Source organism: Ovis aries, chromosome 2, assembly GCF_016772045.2.
Source record: "Ovis aries strain OAR_USU_Benz2616 breed Rambouillet chromosome 2, ARS-UI_Ramb_v3.0, whole genome shotgun sequence".
In the NCBI taxonomy this organism is placed as follows: Eukaryota; Metazoa; Chordata; class Mammalia; order Artiodactyla; family Bovidae; genus Ovis; species Ovis aries.
The window spans coordinates 78,253,828-78,272,972 of NC_056055.1; the positions used below are offsets into that span (position 1 = coordinate 78,253,828).

The following is a 19,145-nucleotide window of genomic DNA, read 5'->3' on the forward strand; positions in this document are numbered from 1 at the left end:
GGCTTTAATATGATTAATATTATGAAAGACCTCCGTGCTAATTCACTAGTAGTTTTCTAAGCGATTTAAATTCTTCTTAGAAAATTTTATATACACCATCCAGTTTTCCTATATACTGCCTTTTGCCACTTCACCTACTCTCAAAATTGAATTTCTCCTTTACAGTGGCTTGGAAGGTAACACTTAACATTCAGTAATTCTCTTCTTAATATCTCCCATACCAGATTCTAAGTTCCTTGAGAAGAGACACTGTATTTATCACCCTGTATCTTTAAGAAGGTCACATATTAAGCATTTTTTTTACACAAGTGCTAACTTTTATTCATAACAGCCAAAATTGGAAACCCCAATTTCTACCAGCAGATGAATGAATAATAAATGATGTTCACCTTCACCCATACAATGGAACACTACTCACAAACAGCTCTGGAAACACAGAGCTACTTGGTTTAGTCTTTAAAACATGGCAAAGTGGAAGAAGTCAGACACACAGGATTACATGCCATATGAATCTATTTACGTGAAGTCCTGCAACAGGCAGAATGAATGCATACTAACAAAGTGTTTACTTGGGCCTGAAGTGGGACCTGGGAAAGGGCAAAAGGGAACATTTTTTGGGTGACAGAAGTGTTGTTTTTCTTGTGATGATGGTTACACATGTATATGGATTTGCCAAAATTCTGTACACTTAAAATGGGTATATTACTATATGGCAACTGGACCTCAACCAAAGTTGGTTAAAATGGTCTGGTAATATGTTTCTATACCATTTGAAACATCTGTTATGGGTGAGTTTTCCAACAATGGAGTACTATATGCTCTTTACCCACTCAAGGCTTCTAGAATTGCTGGAATTTAAGAACTGAAGATATGTCCTCATGGGCGATACATTCTGACAGCATTTCAAAACTGGTTTATGTTCAGATAAAAGAAATTCAGATGCAACAACTAACAGTTCTGCTAGACAGTTATCCACCATGTGATATAACTCACCTGCTTTAGATCAGAGAGAGATCCTCCAGGCCTCCTGTTTCTCCAGAGTCTCTCCCAAACCACCCTCTTCTCTAGGTGACAAGTGTCTACTTGTCCAGTTCACTGTCACCTCCTCCATGAAGCCGCCTTACATCTCCACACCAAAGTAACTGCCTCCTGACCTACACCCCTGCACAATTGGAAACATACTTCAACTCCAATATTGAACTCAGCCTGCCATGACCTTTCTGCCTGCCCCATCAGACTATGGATGACTTCAGGACAGATGGTGTCTCATTCACCTTGGTTTCCAAGTATTTAGCACTGGTCCTTTTGAACAATACATTTTCAGATCAGAGACAAAGTGAGCTGGAGAACAGGGAGAGGGGGAAAAAGTTGGGCTCAACCATGGAATTATTAAGACAGAAGAAAGTCATGAAGTGTATCAGGACTGTGTGCCCTCTGAGTGAATAAGAGATATACAGAACACTAGGTGAAGATGCAGGGAAGGCAATGGCACCCCACTCCAGTACTCTTGCCTGGAAAATCCCATGGATGGAGGAGCCTGGTAGGCTGCAGTCCATGGGGTCGCAAAGAGTCGGACATGACTGAGCGACCTCACTTTCACTTTTCACTTTCATGCATTGGAGAAGGCCATGGCAACCCACTCCAGTGTTCTTGCCTTGAGAATCCCAGGGACGGTAGAGCCTGGTGGGCTGCCGTCTATGGGGTCGCACAGAGTCGGACACAACTGAAGCGACTTAGCAGCAGCAGCAGCAGGTGAAGATGAGCCCCGCCCCGCAGCCCCCCAAGCGAGTGGACAGTCATTCACAGACAAACTCTAAAGGCAAAACATACAAGAGGCCAGTCTCACTCTGGCTACTGCCTGCAAGTGTCGAATGCATTATGAACAGAGATGTCAGCAGGGTGAAGAGGAGGTATTTCCAGTAGACCAGCAGACTACACTGTCAGAAAACAAAAAAGCAATGACAAAAAAAATTTTTTTTAATGTTTTAAATAACAGTGTAGAGAGGACAAAGCAAGAGAGGTGCCAAGTGCACACTTGGCTGTGTTTTTTCTTGCCCTGCTCCAGATACCAGGGACACACAAATCATGAGATACACTCATAGTCCTTAACAATGAGAGAGCACACACAACAATCAGAGCAAGAACAGTAATGAGGCGAATGGCCACCAAGGATCAGAAGCAGCAGAGGGGTAGCGGGCTGAGCCCAACACGCAGCTTGGGATGGGTCTTGACCCGTGATGGGTCATCAGCCAGATGAGAGGGGGCACTTGGGCCTCGGCTGGGAGGCAGGAGCGCCCGGATGAGGGGGCACGTCCAGCAGTTGGTGCTACCTCTGCAACCTGGAGTGAACTAGGGGCAGATGAGGCTCCAGGAAGCCTTTGGATGCAAGGCAGGGCGTCCGGAATTTCTCCTAAGGACCACAGGAAAACCAAGTTGTGGTTTTAGGTAAGAAAGTTATCTTTCTCTAGCTTGCCTTTCTGACAGATCAAAAATGGCTGAGGAACACTCTTTTAAAGTTATAAAATTAGATACGTAACTCTGCTTTAAAAGGGATTTAACTCAAGGGTGAATTGTTATTGTGCAGTGGAAGAGAATCTTCTTCCCCTAAGGCCAAGCTCCTCCCTCCCACACCCACAGCTCTCCCATAACTGATCCAGCTCCATGTCAGCTGTCCAACTATGTGGCTCTCCTGCATGTTCTCCCAACAGAGGACAGCAGGCCCCACTGTGGCCAAGTGAGAGGTGGCAGCCCTGCCCGTCCATGACAATGGAAAATGCTGACTCCTCCAAAGCCTCATGAGTCAGGGCCCTTGCCACTTGTTTCCAGCATCACTAAGTGAGCCAGAGGATAATTAGAAGTCTGTATGCCCCTCCAGGCCTCCACACGTCTCCCCCAAGTGTACGGCTGTCTGACTCAAGGGAAGGCCCTCCTGGGGAGCCTCCTGACTGCTGTTAAAGTCTGGGGGTGGGGTGAACTCTTTCCCATACTGACTACACTCGTAGAGTTTCTCCTCAGTGTGGATCTTCTGGTGCTGAAGGAAGTTTGACCTCTGAATGAAGCCTTTCCCACAATAACTGCACACATAGGGTTTCTCTCCAGTGTGAATAATCTGGTGCAGGAGTAGCTTTGAGCTCTGAATAAAGGCTTTCCCGCAGTCCTTGCACTCAAAGGGCCTGTCCCCAGAGTGGATCTTCTGGTGCTCAGTGAGGTGTGCTTTCTGGAGAAAGGCTTTCCCACACTCCTTGCGCTCGTACACCCTCTCCCCGGTGTGGATCTTCTGGTGTCGAATAAGGTAGGAACTCAGGAAGAAGGCCTTCCCACACTCGTTGCACTCGTAGAGCTTCTCCCCGGTGTGGATCCTCTGGTGTTGCATGAAGTTGGACGTCTGGCTGAAGCGCTTCCCACACTCGTTGCAGACGTATGGCCACTCCCCGGTGTGGATGCGCTGGTGCTGGATGAGCTTTGAGCTCCGGAAGAAGGCCTTGCCACACTCGTTGCACTCGAAGGGGCGCTCCCCGGTGTGGATCCTCTGGTGCTCAATGAGGTCTGAGCGGTGGCGGAAGGCCTTGCCACAGTCCTGGCACTCGTACTGCCTCACCTCTGTGTGGACCTGCAAGTGCCGGATGAGGCTGGAGCTCGGGATGAAGGCCTTGCTGCACTCGTTGCACTCGTATGGCCGCTCCCCTGTGTGAATCCTCTGGTGCCGGATGAGCAATGAGCTCTGGCTGAAGCCCTTCCCACACTCCTTGCACTCAAAGGGCCTCTCGCGGGTGTGGACCCGCTGGTGGCGGATCAGGTCTGAGCTGTGACAGAATGCCTTCCCACACTGAGCGCACTTGAAGGGCCTTTCTCCCGTGTGTACTTTCTGATGCTCCATGAGATCCGTGTAGAGAACGAAGTCCTTGCCACACGCATTACACACACACAGCCTCTCCTCACCATGAGCATGGTGATACTCCACCAGGTGGGAGCTCTGGCTGAAGCCCTTCCCACACTCATCACACCTGTGAGCTTTCTCCCCAGCATGAGAAGCCTGATGTCTGGCCAGGCCTGGGTTGAACGGGAAGCTGCCACAGGCCTCGTGCTGGGGGGCCTCCTCCTCGATCAACTCTCTCTGAAGCAGGAGGAGGTCTGGGCTCAGGAGAGGTCTCCCCTCAGACTTACTTCCCGCCTGTGCTCCCTCTGCCGTTTGTATCTTCCAGTGGGTGACTGTCACCTGCTGGAAACCCCCTTCCTGCGAGGTGCAGCTCCGCAGGCTCTGTGTATCCAGGTTTCCTAAAAGCCTCCCGAGTCTGGGGTCAGGGCCCCTCCCAGACGTGGGGGCTGTGAGCTCCATCACTGGGAGGGTTTCAGACACTGCCTTCTGCAGGTTCCCACGCCCAGAAACCCAGGCTCCGAGTCCCCTTCTGGTCACCAGTCAGCATCCAGCGCCCAACGGCGAGAAGACGCCGGCGCCCCGCACGTGGACTGCCAGCCGCCCGCCCCGCAGACCGGCCGACAAAGCCTGCACAGGAGCCCTCATGCCGTGGCTGGAAATCCACATATTAAGCATTAAATCTATGTTTCTATAATAGAATAAACATCCTGTTTTACCCTGTTATAACAGGATAACCAATCTGATCAACTGAGTCTATTTGGTTGACTTCAAAGACTCAGAAGGCTAGACATACTGTGATGACTTCTCTGTATCCAGTTTCACTTCCATCATTAAAAAGGTTTTCTTTGTGGTGATGGTAGTTTAGTCACTAAGTTGTGTCTGACTCTTACCATTCTATTACCTATAGCCTGCCAGGCTTTGTCCGTGACATTTTCCAGGCAAGAATGCTGGAGTGGGTTGTCATTTCCTGCTCTAGGGAAGGCTTCCTTTACCAGTAGTTTCTTGCCTGGAGAATCTCAGGGACGGGGGAGCCTGGTGGGCTGCCATCTATGGAGTCGCACAGAGTCTGACACGACTGAAGTGACTTAACAGCAGCAGCAGCAAACAGCCACTGCTAATTGCCTAGTATTTTAGTGTAGGTTGGCCCAAGGCAGAATATTATAGAGCTTGAAGACCATATGTGATTAGACTCAAGGTTCATTTTTCCATTCTCTCTATTACTATTTTTTCCCTAGACATGCCATTTAACATAAATGTCTTCATTCTAAATAGGAAAATTTGATTTAATCCACTCAACTCTAGACCATGAGGCAATTTATGTTGTTTGGATCTTCTATGTTTTGAGTTTATTCTATTTAAGTATCTAGTTTCAGTTTAGTTCACTTCAGTCCCTCAGCTGTGTCAGACTCTTTGTGAACCTATGGATTGCAGCACATCAGGCTTCCCAGTCCAACAACAACTCCCAGAGCTTGCTCAAGCTCATGTCCATCGAATTGGTGATGCCACCCAACCTCTGTCAACCCCTTATCCTCCTGCCTTCAATCTTGCCCAGCATCAGGGTCTATTCCAATGAGTCAGTTCTTTGCATCAGGGGGCCAATGTATTGCAGTTTCAGTTTCAATATCAGTCCTTCCAATGAATATTCAGGACTGATTTCCTTTAGGATGGACTGGTTGGATCTCCTTGCTGTGCAAGGGATTCTCAAGAGTCTTCTCCAGCACCACAGTTCAAAAGCATCAATTCTCTGGCACTCAGCTTTCTTTCTAGTCCATACCTGACTACTAGAAAAACCAGAGCTTTGACTAGGAGAACATTTGTCTCAAAGTAATGCCTCTGCTTTTTAATACTCTGTCTAGGTTGATGTAACTTCACTTCCAAAAAGCAAACATCTTTTAATTTCATGGCTGAAGTCACCATCTGCAGTGATTTTGGAGCCCAAAAAGTAAAGTCTGTCACTGTTTTCATCTTTTCCCTATTTGCCATGAAGTGGTAGGTTCAGATGCCAGGAATGAGTTTCCTGAATGCTGAATTTTAAGCCAACTTTTTCACTTTCTTCTTTCATTAAGAGGCTCTTTAGTTCTTCTTCACTTTCTGCTATAAGGGTGGTGTCATCTGCATATCTGAAGTTATTGATATTTTTCCCAGTAATTTTGATGCCAGCTTGTGCTTCATCCAGCCCGACATTTCTTGTGATGTACTCTGCATATAAGTTAATTAAGCAGGGTGATGATATACAGCCTTGACATACTCCATCCATGGTTTGGAACTAGTCTGTCATTCCATGCCCAGTTCTAATTGTTGCTTGTTTAGCTATATATGGATTTCTCAGATGGTCTGGTATTCCCATCTCTTTCATAGTTTTCAACAGTTTGTTGTGATCTACACAGTCAAAGGTTTTGGCATAGTCAATGAAGCAGAAGTAGATGTTTTTATGGAACTCTCCTGCTTTATCAATGACCCAAAAGATGTTGGCAATTTGATCTCTGGTTCCTCTGCCTTTTCTAAATCCAGCTTGAACATCTGGAAATTCATGGTTCACCTACTTTTGAAGTCTGGCTTAGAGACTTTTGAGCATCAATTTGCTAGCATGTGACATAAGTGCAATTGTGTGGTAGTTTGAACATTCTTTGGCATTGTCTTTCTTTGGGATTGGAATGAAAACTGTCCTTTTCCAGTCCTGTGGCCACTGATGAGTTTTCCAGATTTGCTGGCATATGAACTGCAGCCCTTTTAGGGCATCACTTTTTGGGCATCACAGCATCATCTTTTAGGATTTGAAATAGCTCAGCTGGAATTCCATCACCTCCACCAGCTTTGTTTGTAATGATGCTTGCTAAGGCCCACTTGACTTTGCATTCCAGGATGTCTGGCTCTAGGTGAGTGATCACATCATTGTGGTTTTCTGGGTCAGGAAGATCTTTTTTTTTAATAGTTTTTCTTGTATTCTTGCCACGTCTTCTTAGTATCCTCTGCTTCTGTTATGTCCACACAATTTCTTTCCTTTATTGTGCCCATATTTGCATGAAATGTTCCCTTGGTATCTCTAATTTTCTTGAAGAGATCTCTAGTCTTTCCCATTCTATTGTTTTCCTCTATTTCTTTGCATTGATCACTGAGGAAACATTTCTTATCTCTCCTTGCTATATCTTTGCTTCAGTTCAGTTCAGTTCAGTCACTCAGTCGTGTCTGACTCTTTGTGACCCCATGAATTGCAGCACGCCAGGCCTCCCTGTCCATCACCAACTCCCGGAGTTCAATCAAACTCACGTCCATCGAGTCCGTGATGCCATCCAGCCATCTCATCCTCTGTCGTCCCCTTCTCCTCCTGCCCACAATCCCTCCCAGCATCAGAGTCTTTTCCAATGAGTCAACTCTTCTCATGAGGTGGTCAAAGTACTGGAGTTTCAGCTTTAGCATCATTCCTTCCAATGAACACCCAGCACTGATCTCCTTTAGGATGGACTGGTTGGATCTCCTTGCAGTCCAAGGGACTCTCAAGAGTCTTCTCTAACACCACAGTTCAAAAGCATCAAATCTTTGGTGCTCAGCTTTCTTCACAGTCCAACTCTCACATCCATACATGACCAGTGGAAAAACCACAGCCTTGACTAGACGGACCTTTGTTGGCAAAGTAATGTCTCTGCTTTTCAATATGCTATCTAGGTTGGTCATAACTTTTCTTCCAAGGAGTAAGCATCTTTTAATTTCATGGCTGCAGTCACCATCTGCAGTAATTTTGGAGCCCCCAAAAATAAAGTCTGACACTGTTTCAGTGTTTCTCCATCTATTTCCCATGAAGTGATGGGACCAGATGCCATGATCTTAGTTTTCTGAATGTCAAGATTTAAGCCAACTTTTTCACTCTCTTCTTCCACCTTCATCAAGGGGCTTTTTAGTTCCTCTTCACTTTCTGCCATAAGGTTGGTGTCATCTGCATATCTGAGGTTATTGATATTTCTCTCAGCAATGTTGATTCCAGCTTGTGCTTCTTCTAGGCCAGTGTTTCTCAAGATGTACTTTGCATATAAGTTAAATAAGCAGGGTGACAATATACAGCCTTGACGTACTTCTTTTCCTATTTGGAACCAGTCGGTGGTTCCATGTCCAGTTCTAACTGTTGCTTCCTGATCTGCATATAGGTTTCTCAAGAGGCAGGTCAGGTGGTCTAGTATTCCCATCTCTTTCAGAATTTTCCAGTTTATTGTGATCCACACAGTCAAAGGCTTTGCCGTAGTCAATACAGCAGAAATAGATGTTTTTCTGGAACTCTCTTGCTTTTTTGATGATCCAGTGGATGTTGGCAATTTGATCTCTGGTTCCTCTGCCTTTTCTAAAACCAGCTTGAACATCTGGAAGTTCATGGTTCATGTATTGCTAAAGCCTGTCTTTAGAATTTTGAGCATTACTTTACTAGCGTGTGAGATGAGTGCAATTGTGCGGTAGTTTGAACATTCTTTGGCATTGCCTTTCTTTGGGATTGGAATGAAAACTGACCTTTTCCAGTCCTGTGGCCACTGCTGAGTTTCCCAAATTTGCTGGCATATTGAGTGCAGCTTAGACACTATGAAATCATTACAACTTTACTCCATATCATATTGGCAATGATCAGTTTTAAAATATTAGGTTTGGGTTTCTGGCAGCATTTTAATATTTTTTTTAAGCTTTAATGGAACTCTGTGTTAAAAATTTGCATTAAAATTAGAAGGCTTTGGATAACTGCAGATTATATGTATTCATACATTTTAAGTCTCCATTAGGAACCGATAGAAACATAAATTTGGCCTTTAAAAAAATATTGAATGACTACTACTGAAAACATGCTACAAACTGAAAACAAGAAAAAACCATTTAAGAGTATGAACTCAATATACTAGATTTATAGGGAAAAAGTCTTCAGATTATTTATAAAGTATTATAAATGATTCCCATAATCATTAAGTGTATCATCTAGAGCAGAAAGATTCCCAATGGTTTTTAATAAATTATCAGAAAAAATTGTGAAGATAAGCTATAGGGCATTTCATCTCTTTTTTATTTACATTTTTCTTTAATATCTATTTAGATAGAAAAAACATTTTAATATATTATAATGTTTACTTTTTCTATATTTCATAATGAAATGTTTTAGCTGAACAAAATATGAATAATTTTTTCACTGTGGTTTGAAAAGGTAAAATGGTACTTTCATACTCTCTGCATACTTAGAATTACCATTTCTTGTCTGCCAGTGTATGGCAGCTAAAACATCACATGAATGAATTTCCATGCCAATAGGCATGATATAACCTACCTACATTCTTTAGTTATCCTTGGCCACATCTTCTCTATTTTCTTACTCTCCTTATTCTATATATTGCCCCTTAGACTTTGAGGATATTTGCATTTGGAATCCTTGTTTTAAGATCCTAAAGATTTTATGCTTCCTGTTCTTCTAAAGTTGAGGGAAACTTTACAGATCTTGCAGTGTAGAAAACTTAAACCCATTGGCCAGATGAATCAGATAACTATCAAGAATGCTTATGAAGACATTTGAAATTTTATAATACATTTATCTTTGTGAAAGTGAAAGTGAAGTTGCTCAGTCGTGTCCGACTCCTTGAGACCCCATGGACTGTAGCCGACCAGGATCCTCCCTCCATGTGATTCTCCAGGCAAGAGTACTGGAGTGGGTTGCCATTTTCCTTCTCCAGACATTTATCTTTATTTACTGTAAAATCCTATTCTAGTTGTATTCTATAATTTTTAAAAAAATTGAAGAAAGTAGAAATAACCCCAAACCAAAAGTTTCACATCCATTGGACAGTTATTGGAATGTGATTTTAGAAGATCCATATGTATCAATATGTATCCTTGTATTCATCTTAAATAGAGTCTCAATTTTCAATTTAAAGGAAAAAGACTACTTTCAACATTAACACACATTTAAACATTGGCCTTAGGATATCTTCAATTTATAAAAGTACTTAATGATAAATTACAACACAACAATATAGTATACTATCATTTTCTAAGTTAAAAAAGATAATTACTATCAATTATTGAATGCTTATTATATGCAAAGCACATTTATTACTTTTATATATTTTAATAACTGAATCCCTTGATGTGACACTAGGAATTATTTCCTGAAATTAAACCCATTTTAAACTTTTAAAGATTAAGAGCCAAGCATTTAAAGTCATTTGCCTAAGTTTACTTAAAAGTAATTGGTGGAATCAGAAAAAGCACTCAGACAGTGTGACTCTAGAATTCAGTTTTATCCATTGTGCTATACTGTCAAAATGTAAACACTGATGTTTCCATACTGAGTGAAGTAAGTCAGACAGAGAAGGAGAAATATATGATATTCCCTATATGCAGAATCTAAAAAGAAATGATGCAAATTAACTTATTTACAAAACAGAAACAGAGTGACAGTCTTAGACAGCAAACTTATAGTTACCATGGGGAAGGATCGGGGGAAGGGATGGTTGGGAGTTTGGGATGGACATGTACAAACTGCTATATTTAAAATGGATAAGGACCTACTGTATAGTAGTGAGAACTTTGCTCAATTTTATGTGGCTCCTGGGTGGGAGTGGAGTTTGGGGGAAAATGGATACATGTATATGCATCATTGAGTGTCTTTGCCATTTACCTGAAACTATCACAACATTGTTAATTGGCTAAGTGAAAGTGTTACTCACTCAGTCCTGTCCAACTCTTTGCAAACCCATGGACTGAGGCCACCAGGCTCCTCTGGCCATGGGATTCTCCAGGCAAGAATATTGGAGTTGGTTGCCATGCTCTTCTCCAGGGGCTCTTCCTGAACCAGGGGTTGAACCCAGGTCTTCTGCATTTCAGGCAGATTCTTTACCGTCTGAGTTACTAAGGAAGGCTTTAATTACCTATACTCCAATATGATGGTTCAGACGGTAAAGTGTCTGTCTAAAATGCGGGAGACCCGGGTTCAATCCCTTGGTTGGGAAGATCCCCTGGGGAAGGAAATGGCAATCTACTCCAGTACTATTGCCTGGAAAATCCCATGGACAGAGGAGCCTGGTAGGTTACAGTCCATGGGGTCACAAAGAGTCAGACATGACTGAGCAACTTCACTTTCACTTTCCAATATAAAATAAAAAGCTAAGAAAACTTAAATACTGACATTTTGACCAAATGATTAATAGATCACAAATTGTTATTACGGACCATAAATACTAATGGACAACTGTCTTGCAATGATTATTTTTAAATTTATATAAACAGAATATGCTTTTTCTTTCATCTGCCTGACACATAAAATATTCTCAAACTTCATGGAAACAATAATGGTACAATCTAAAAAAATTATGTGCATACACATATATATATTTATACTTTTATTTTATATTGCTATTAAAATAATTTATACATTATTATATATATTTTACATGTGCTAACATATATAATCAGATTTACATATGTGTGTAAAATACACATATGTAGGTATACTTATTCGTGTGTATTTGTATATGCACATATTAATTTATCTGATGCTTTGAGTCTCCTTTTTGCTGAATACAGAAATAGTAAAAGGGCATTTAGATTTATACAATTTGGAAGGCACCAGTAAGCACTCAGAAAAGAAGGGAGCAGGTTCAAGAGCACAAGGAATAGAGTTGACAACATATATAAATGAATAAGTGATTAAATAAAACAATGTCTTTCTTGAACATATTAAGAAAGAAAGAAAGAAAAAATAGTACACAGAAATAGTACTCTGAAAATGGCACTCCCTGCCAAATGTAAGAAGAATCTTAGTGAGCTGTTAAGAGGCTGTTTTCTTTTCATTCACATTGATTCAGCAAGATGTGCAAGCCTCGGTAATCACAGAGTCCAAACTCACCAGGAAAAGAAGTTGGTAAATATTTCCCTACTGTCGCCTTCCTTTCTGGAACACAAACATATAAAACTCTGAAGATAATTCTTCTCCTTTTTCTTTTTTCTTTTTCTCCCACACCTTGGTGTGCAGAAATAAATCACAAAATTTGGGACCTGAAAGGGAGAGCTCACATATACACACACCCTTACAGGCATAAACATATGTGTGTGTATACATACATACATATATATATATATACACACACACATATATACACATATATTTATACATATCTGATAAACATTTAGATATACATACCCACACATACATAAGCATTTATACATATACAAAATACACACACACACACATATATTACTCTAGAGTTCAGTTCTTATCCACTGTGATTGTGAATTGTGCATCCCTTGAGAGATTCACTCTTTTTCTTTTTACTATAGGCTCCTAGCAGTTTGATTATCCTATGTTTATATTTTGTTGTTCATTGTTCAATTGCTCAGTCGTGTCCGGTTCTTTGTGACCCTAGGCTTCTCTGTCCTTCACCATCCCCCGGAGATTGTTCAAACTCATATCCATTGAGTCAGTGACACCATCCAATCATCTTGTCCTCTGCCATCCCCTTCTCCTCTTGTCTTCAATGTTTCCCTGCATCAGGGTCTTTTTTAATGAGCTGGCTCTTCTCATCAGGTATGTTTTATACTGATTATACGTTGTTGAAGTAAAATTAATAAATGGGGAAATCCCCCAAAGCTCATCTGACCTAAAAGTTATAACACAAATCACCTCATATTCTGCCCAGGGGGGTTCATGTTTGGGAATGCATGTACACCCGTGGTGGATTCATATCAATGTATGGCAAAACCAATACAGTATTGTAAAGTAAAATTTAAAAAAATAAAATAAAAAGAAAAAAATAATAAAGGTAAACTAATTAAAAATTGTATAAGATTTATTAAAATTGCATTAAAAGTCATATTTAAGGTGATTCTTATTGCAAGGAAACATTTCAATTTCAATCTTTCTCTCAAGATGATTTTTCTATAAATGATCAGGCAGGTTCATCTAAATTTGAGTACCTTTGGGACTTAGGCATCCATGATACTGTTTACATTTAAAACTTCATCACTTTTACATATACCTCACTGTTCATAGCACCACTTATTTACAATAGTTGAGAGATGGAAGGAACTTGAGTGTCCATAGACAGAGAAATGGATAAATACACACATATATAAATGGATATATACACACATATATACACACATACACAATGGAATATCACTCAGCCATAAAAATAAGTGAAATGATGCCATTTGCAGGAACATGGATGGACTCAGTGATTATCATACTAAATGAAGTAAGTTATATAAAGACAAATATCATATGATATCACTTATTTGTAGAATCTAGAAATACAATACAGATGAACTTATTCATAAAACAGAGACATACTAACAGACAGAAAAAAATCTTAAGGTTACTAAAAGGGAAAGGAGTGAATTAGAAATAAATTATGAGTTTGCAAAGAACAGATACACACTACTACTACTACTACTACTACTACTACTACTACTACTACTACTACTAAGTCGCTTCAGTCGTGTCCGACTCTGTGCAACCCCATAGATGGCAGCCCACCAGGCTCCCCCATCCCTGGGATTCTCCAGGCAAGAACACTGGAGTGGGTTGCCATTTCCTTCTCCAGTGCATGAAAGTGAAAAGTGAAAGTGAAGTCGCTCAGTCGTGTCCAACCTTCAGCGACCCCATGGACTGCAGCCTTCCAGGCTCCTCCGTCCATGGGATTTTCCAGGCAAGAGTACTGGAGTGGGTGCCATCGCCTTTTCCGAGATACACACTATTATATATAAAAGAGATGAACAACAGTGACCTACTGACCAACTGTATAGCACAAGGAACTATTAACATATTCAATATCTGTTAATAAGCTGTAATGGAAAGGAATTTGAAATATATATATATATATATATATATATATATATTTATGACTCAATTTCCTATATACCTGGAACTAGTGTGTGTGCATGCTCATTCAGTCTTGTCCAACTAGAATTAGCACAATATTGTAAATAAGCTCTACTTCAATAAAAAAAAAATTAACAGAAAAAAACTGCATCGCTTTGATAATAGACCATTATTAGAAAATGAATTGATAGTCAGAATGGCTGAAACTGCAAGCTAAAATGCTAATGTAAAAGCAATCTTAGCCATATCAATATATTTATTTACATTGTGCTTCTTCTCTCTTCAATTTTAGTCTCCATTGCAGCACTATTTTTACATATTACTGAGAAAAGGAAGGAATTGTGCTGTATACTCAACATCATTTTCATATTGTAGAAAAATGTTAAGACTAGAAACCTATCAAACATGGATCCTACAACTATCTTTTCCCTTAGGGAATTTTTTTAAGCTCCTGGTTTTCTCAGTGTCATTAAGAATGAACATGCTGAATGCAGTGCTTGAAAGTTTCTCTGTAGTTCTGAAATAGAAATAAAAAAATTATTTATAATGTATTATTCCTTAGGGTCTTTGAGCCCATAGGTATATATTTATTTTTATGAGTACATTAAGTATAACACTGCATATAATTTTTTATATAAGAATTAAGGGACTGTCCCCTTCTTCTATGTGTAAATAGACGTATTTTTAAGAAGCATCAAGTACATCTATAGTCCTTTTTAATAGATTCTGTCTAGTATTTATAAAGCAACATAAAGCAAGTAAGTTACTAGACCAGTATTCCTGACTACTATACAGCTATTTTTCTCTCTCACTTTCTACCTAGTATGTCAGTATTATAATACAAGTTATTTTGAAAGAAAATATTGAGCTGCAAGACCATAAATGCTTTGTGTTATCTTCATATATAAATGTTCTTCTTTTAACTATTAAACTTAGAAAAGTCTGTAATAAGCACAATTAGAGATACTAACAACAATGTCTTCTAATAGATCAAACTTATTACTTTTAGCAGAGACAGAAAATTGTGAGGAAAAAATAACCTGCTAAATTTTCAGATTGCAAAAGTGTAAATCACTCATTATCACAATGCGTAAAACCCCAGCCTACAAAATCATCCATTTTCATTTCTTACTCATATTTAATAGTTTGAGAGTTAAACACATGACACAGTAATTTTTGGTGGTTCAGCTGGTAAAACATCCTGCAGTGCAGGTGACTCTGGTTCGATTCCTGGGTCTGGAAGATCCCCTGGAGAAGAGATAGGCTACCCACTCCAGTATTCTTGCCTGGAGAATCCCCATGGACAAAGAAGTCCAGCGGGCAACAGTCCAAGGGGTCAAAAAGAGTTGGACATGACTGAGAGACTAAACACAGCTCAAAGTTATTTTTAACTCAGACCTTTCCTCTCATTTTGACAACTCATTCTGCAATGAGAAATTCAGATATCATACAGGATTTCACCTATATAAAGGTATTTGCCTGACTTATTTTATTTTATTACCCTTTTTTATTATGAAAATACAGTGATGAAACACAACATCAACAAAATTCATCACATATTTGAAAAACAAAAACAAATTTTTATGAACTTTACCTGTTTTCTTAGCATTCTATATATTTGTTATCAGTCTTTTCATTTCAATAAACCTGTCTGTCAAGCCATTTTAATTCAGTGAAATAATACCAATGGACATTTGAAACCATCTTACAATTTAGAATATATTCTTCCTGTTCACTCTCAGTTCAGTCACTCAGTTATGTCCGACTCTTAGTTACCCCATGGACTGCAGCATGCTAGGTTTCCCTGTCCATCATCAACTCCCATATGCTCAAACTCATGTCCATCAAGTTGGTAATGCCATCCAATCATCTCATCCTCTGTTGTCCCCTTCTCCTCCTGCCTGCAATCTTTCACTGCATCAGGGTATTTTCCAGTGAGTCAAGTCTTCACATTAGGTGACCAAAGTATCGGAGCTTCAGCTTCAGCATCAGTTGTTCCAATGAATATTCAGGACTGATCTCCTTTAGGACTGACTGGTTTGATCTCCTTGCAGTCCAAGAGATTCTCAAGAGTATCCTCCAACACCACAGTTCAATAGCATCAATTCTTTGGAGCTCAGCTTTCCTTTTGGTCCAACTCTCACATCCGTACATGACTACTGGAAAAACCATAGCTTTGACTAGACAGACCTTTGTTGGCAAAGTAACGTCTCTGCTTTTTAATATGCAGTCTAGGTTGGCCATAGCTTTTCTTGCAAGGAGCAAGCGTCTTTTAATTTCATGGCTGCAGTCACCATCTGCAGTGATTTAGGAGCCCAAGAAAATAAAGTCCGTCACTGTTTCCACTATTTTCCCATCTATTTGCCATGAAGTGATGGGACTGGATGCCCTTCCTATTCACTATGGCATAGCATAATTTCTAATACTGTATTAGTACCTCTAATTTATTTTGCAGTAACTCAAGGCACAGAAATGATCAGTAGTTTGGCTAAAGGGCTCACTGAGTCAAAAAGAGACATTGGTTTGAAAAAAAATTATAATAGAGTAAAATTTCACACAGTTCCTAGTAGGTGTACTTCTGAAATACACAAAATAGTTCGTAATTTTGTGCTCTGAAGTGACAATAAGGTAGTTTGGGGAGGGAGGGGAACCAAAAAAAAAAAAAGAAAAAGAAAGAAAGAAAAAAAGGAAAAACAAACAAGGAAAGACACAAATCCATTAGATTTCTATTCAGCGAACTTTTGCAAAAGCTCAAAGGTGGAAAAGTGTTGTTCTGTCCTGGTGGCAGGGCTTCCTGGGGGTGAGGGTGGGAAAGGGGATGTTGAAAACAAAGTGTTGAGGGGATGGGGGGGCAGTGAGGCGGGGGTGGGGTGGGGGGGCGTGGGCTTGTTCCAGGCCAGAGGGAAAGAAGTAAAAGCCTGGGAATGGAGAGTGAAAAAAGTCAACAATGTTAAGGGGAAAAAAACAGCCTTATTCCCCTTAAGTATTTTCATTCCTCTTTTTCATTATCCCTGTTTTGTTCAGTTATATTTTGTTTTGATTATTTTCTTCTTTTCATCATGCATTTTCCCACTGCAGCTTCTTTCTTTCTAGTCTCTCTCTGTCTTATCCTTTTTTTAAAAAAGTCCTTTTTCCTTATTTCCCATTCTTCTTCTTTATAGGCCCAAATCCTGGGACTAGGCTAATACTAGACTGAAAATGATAACCATCCAGTGTTCTTATATTCTAAGTCTTGATTATTATAGTAGTGAACCTACTTCATTTTATTAAAATAAACAGTAAAAACCTAGATAATATAAGCAGAAGCAAATTGAAATTTATGTATAATAATAATCAGCTCCTGTATAGAAACATGTTCTTACAGATCCTGCAAAGAGCTATAAGGAAAAAATTAACAATTTAATCTATCCACACTAGCCTTATTATAGTAAATACATACTGATTTAGACTTTACAAATGCTTTGTGTAGACTAGAAACTTCTTAATGCAGAACCTATTATCATATGGCTAAGATTATTAGGTTGATTTGAATGTTATTATAGGTTAAATCATATCTTCTGAAGCAGAACAACAATAAATGACAAAATCCTCATACAGTGGTGAGTCTCTAAAGTTGCTTTCAGTTGTCTCTGGGAGATAATAACATCAATAAAAATATTAAGAATAATATCAGAATTTGTTGGCTGAGCACATTAAGCACTCTCTACATTATTCCATTTACACCAGTCCTGTGAGGTGGATAATACAGATAAACAGTTTGTTCAAATAAAGAGCTTTCACAATATGTGCACAGTTATACAGATTATGAGAGTTAGAGGACAGACTCATATCCGTGTCTGACTAATTCCATAACTTACCACTATCTATGTGTAAACAGGAGACAATGACACATTTAAAAATTCTACAAAGAGGCATTAATTTAATTATTGTATGGTTTTATGTCAATGCTAATCAAATAATCAAATTTTTCATAATTCTCCATTTATGACATTTTAAAATCTGAAGCTATGTAATCATTTATTTTGTATAATATTGATGGTTTCATTTTTATAAGAAATAATGTTAATTCTTCTATAGCATGAATCTATAATACCAAGTAACAGAAATGCAAATTTTAAAATTATATTTTCATTATCAAAAATGAAGAGACCCATATAACTGGGTTTTAACAGTGCATAATGAATAGAAATTTTAAAACTATTTTAAAAGCAATATTTTTATTTTCTAGTTGCCATAAGTATAAATTTCATGAATATTGGTAAAGCAAAACCAGCTACTTTTATATAATTCTGAAGTGTTGACCACTGTAATTTATTTCCAAGGTTTAATGTACATGGCCTGCTTAAGCATAAAATTTAATGTTAATTAGGAGACTGCTTCTAATAATTGGCTTCATTAACAGTAAACCAATGACAAGTGAGTTTGTTTCTGGGGAAAGAGATAAAAGCGGATGGATCATAAGAAGGCTGGACATTCAAGTCAGAGACTGTCATAGCTTGCAATGTGCTTGTTTAGTCAGTTGCCTTGAGACTTGGACTAAATTCTTTGCTTATCCATTTTGCAAAAGTTATTTGACATAGGAGTCCAAAAGCAGTGAGAAACATGGTCTGAGAGTAACACCATCCCATCCATTAAATGTCACATTTCTGAGGATAAATGCTTCTATGGCAAGAACATTTCTTAAGTATTAACTAGCTCCAATAAATAATGTAATACCCATTTTAAGAGCTAATCATACTTTTCAATTTAGGTAGCATATGGAAATAAGTTTGGGTGGATTGAAGTAAGAGATGTATACCTATTTAACACAGATCTGGCTAGTTTACTTAATGAAAGCAAATAAGGAAGGAGTGACTCATTGAGAAGGACAACTTTCACTGAGGACCTCTTTAATGTCAAGTGCTATGCTAGGTACTATGCATATATTATATTTTATTCAATTCCTACTACAGTTTAGGTCTTGAATCATTTCCATTCAGGGTCTGCTATGAGCTGTTCTGCATAATGAAGAAAAAGGGCTCCATCTGGGGTGGGAAAGTCATTGTCCCTTTCCCACTGGCTTGTCCCTCCAATCCATAGTGGACCGATGACTCTAAGGGGATTGAAGCCTCCTCATTCATCGAAATGCACTCACTACCTGGATAAGAGTGGGTGGGAGGTCCCTGTTAAACCTATCTGCTGAATGTGGAAAGTTGTGGCATGCCACAACTGATCCCATCTACCCATCAAATCCTCTGTTGCCCCCTTTTCCTCCTGCCCTCAATCATTCCCAGCATCATGGTCTTTTCCAGTGAGTTGGCTTTTTGCATCAAGTGGCCAAATTATTGAATCTTCAGCTTCAGCATCAGTCTTTGCAATGAATAGTCAGGGTTTATTTCCTGTAGTATTTACTCTTTTGATCTCCTTGCTGTCCAAAGGACTCTCCAAAGT

At 39.6% G+C, this 19,145-nt stretch overlaps 2 protein-coding genes across 25 annotated transcripts in view; both read right to left on the reverse strand.

The window, feature by feature from the left end:
- The window catches only part of PTPRD (protein tyrosine phosphatase receptor type D), a 2,474,579-nt gene that overhangs the window by 2,001,980 nt on the left and 453,454 nt on the right, over positions 1-19,145 (reverse strand). The gene's annotated exons all lie outside the window — the stretch shown is intronic.
- Positions 1,960-4,518, reverse strand: LOC101120476 (zinc finger protein 623-like). Its single transcript, XM_012125218.5, has one exon. The coding sequence runs from the start codon at positions 4,334-4,336 to the stop codon at positions 2,852-2,854; it is 1,485 nt and encodes a 494-aa protein (XP_011980608.3). The 5' UTR covers positions 4,337-4,518; the 3' UTR covers positions 1,960-2,851.

Excerpts from the sequence above, each read along its gene's own strand:
- LOC101120476 (XM_012125218.5), bottom strand. The coding sequence starts at position 4,336 with ATGGAGCTCACAGCCCCCACGTCTGGGAGGGGCCCTGACCCCAGACTC.